Genomic DNA, 1,591 nt, shown 5'->3' on the forward strand with positions numbered 1-1,591 from the left:
CTTGTCTCAAAAAGTAAATCATGAAAGAGGAATGGGTGGGCTATGATTACACTAATAATGTGAACGTCCTCTACACTGATAGAGGGCCTCTTTCACAGATAACCAAATGGCTCTGTGGTTAAGAACACTGGTGTTTTTGCAGATCTAGGATCAATTCCTAATACCCCCACAAAAGCTCAGAACTAACTCCAACTCCAGAGTTAGCTTCAAATCCCTTTTCTGACCTCCTGAGACAGTGGTTCTCAACCACACTGCGTGTGCGTGTGCGTGTGTGTGTGTGTGTGTAGTTTGTTTTAGACAGAGTCTCACGTTGGCCAGACTGTCTTGAACTCATCTTCTGGTCTCTACCTGCTCAGTACTAGCATTACAAGGGCTATGCTTAGCTTTCCAAGTGTCTTATTTCCTCAACTAGAATAAACCTTTCCTATTCATTCACTGTAGTAGAGATTTATTCTTTTAGTCATTTCAATCCATTCCATTTTAAAGATTACTTTAGTAAGATGTGAACTACCTCCATAGTGAATGCTAGACTCGGGTGTGTTGGAGATATCAAGGAGTGAGCCAATAGAAAGGGAATGCTCAGCCGAGGGCCGCTTCCGGGGCGGGAAAGGGGAGAGGTCGGTCTCTCTGGAGAGCTGAGCCAGGGTTTCTCTCAGCCTGCGTCTTTTGCGGTTGCTGTTTGGAGTGCTCAGAGACAGCAGAGACACCGACTTCTTGAGCTCGGGAGTGTTCGTCTGAAACCAAAGCACAAAAGCTCAGTGTTGTGATGGTTCTGACTGAGACAGGAATGCAAAAGACACATCCCAAGTGACAAAACTCCAAACTTTGTACAATGATTCTTAGAATCTTACGTCTACTAGACAATTCAGAAGCTTCATAAAACAGAATGGCCAAGACACCACTGTAACTGGCAGCCTAGCACCTCTTTTTCAGAGCCCCTTCTCCATGAATCACTAGCTACTCTTTTTAGGGCATGACCCGAGAGAGAATGAGCCACACATTCTTCTCCTTGTGCCCAAGCATAGAGTGAGGGAACTAAGTACATGCCAGTATTTCCTGAGAAACACTGCCAGCTCAAACAAGGGCTTGAGAGCTCTCTCAGTGCATCTAAAGCACATCTGAAACTTTACTGGGAACAAGACTAAAGAGCACAGTGAGGTAAGTACATAGATCTTATCGAGGAAACATGAAGTCTACAATCTTATACTCAATATAGTATTCAAAAATTATTTTCATTTTACTGAGGCAGGGTCTTGCTGTGTAGCCTGGGCTCACCTGGTATTTCACTACCTTGCCAAACCTGGGCCTCAAACTCACTGGAAAGTTACTGTAGCCTCCTGAGTAACAGGATTATGATTATGTACATCACGCCTGGCTTCTCCACTCAAACTTACTAAATCTCAAACTGAAATAACTCTTCCCATAAATCTTTCTAGAATTTGTTTAATAGTCCTCTTTCTTGCCAGACGGTGGTGGTGCATACCTTAAATCCCAGCACTCAAGAGGCAGAGGCAGGCGGATCTTTGTGAGTTCGAGGCCAGCCTGGTCTACAAGAGCTAGTTCCAGGACAGGCTCCAAAGCTACAGAGAAA

General features: G+C 44.4%; 1 protein-coding gene across 2 annotated transcripts in view; it reads right to left on the minus strand.

Moving 5' to 3' along the window:
• The window catches only part of Ect2 (epithelial cell transforming 2), a 57,898-nt gene that overhangs the window by 36,121 nt on the left and 20,186 nt on the right, over window positions 1-1,591 (minus strand). For both annotated transcript variants that reach the window (XM_026788533.1, XM_005343899.3), the window contains one exon: window positions 512-734. In XM_026788533.1, the coding sequence (XP_026644334.1) occupies window positions 512-734 (223 nt within the window). The remainder of the gene's footprint in view (window positions 1-511; window positions 735-1,591) is intronic.

This window comes from Microtus ochrogaster, chromosome 1 (assembly GCF_000317375.1).
Source record: "Microtus ochrogaster isolate Prairie Vole_2 chromosome 1, MicOch1.0, whole genome shotgun sequence".
NCBI lineage: Eukaryota > Metazoa > Chordata > Mammalia > Rodentia > Cricetidae > Microtus > Microtus ochrogaster.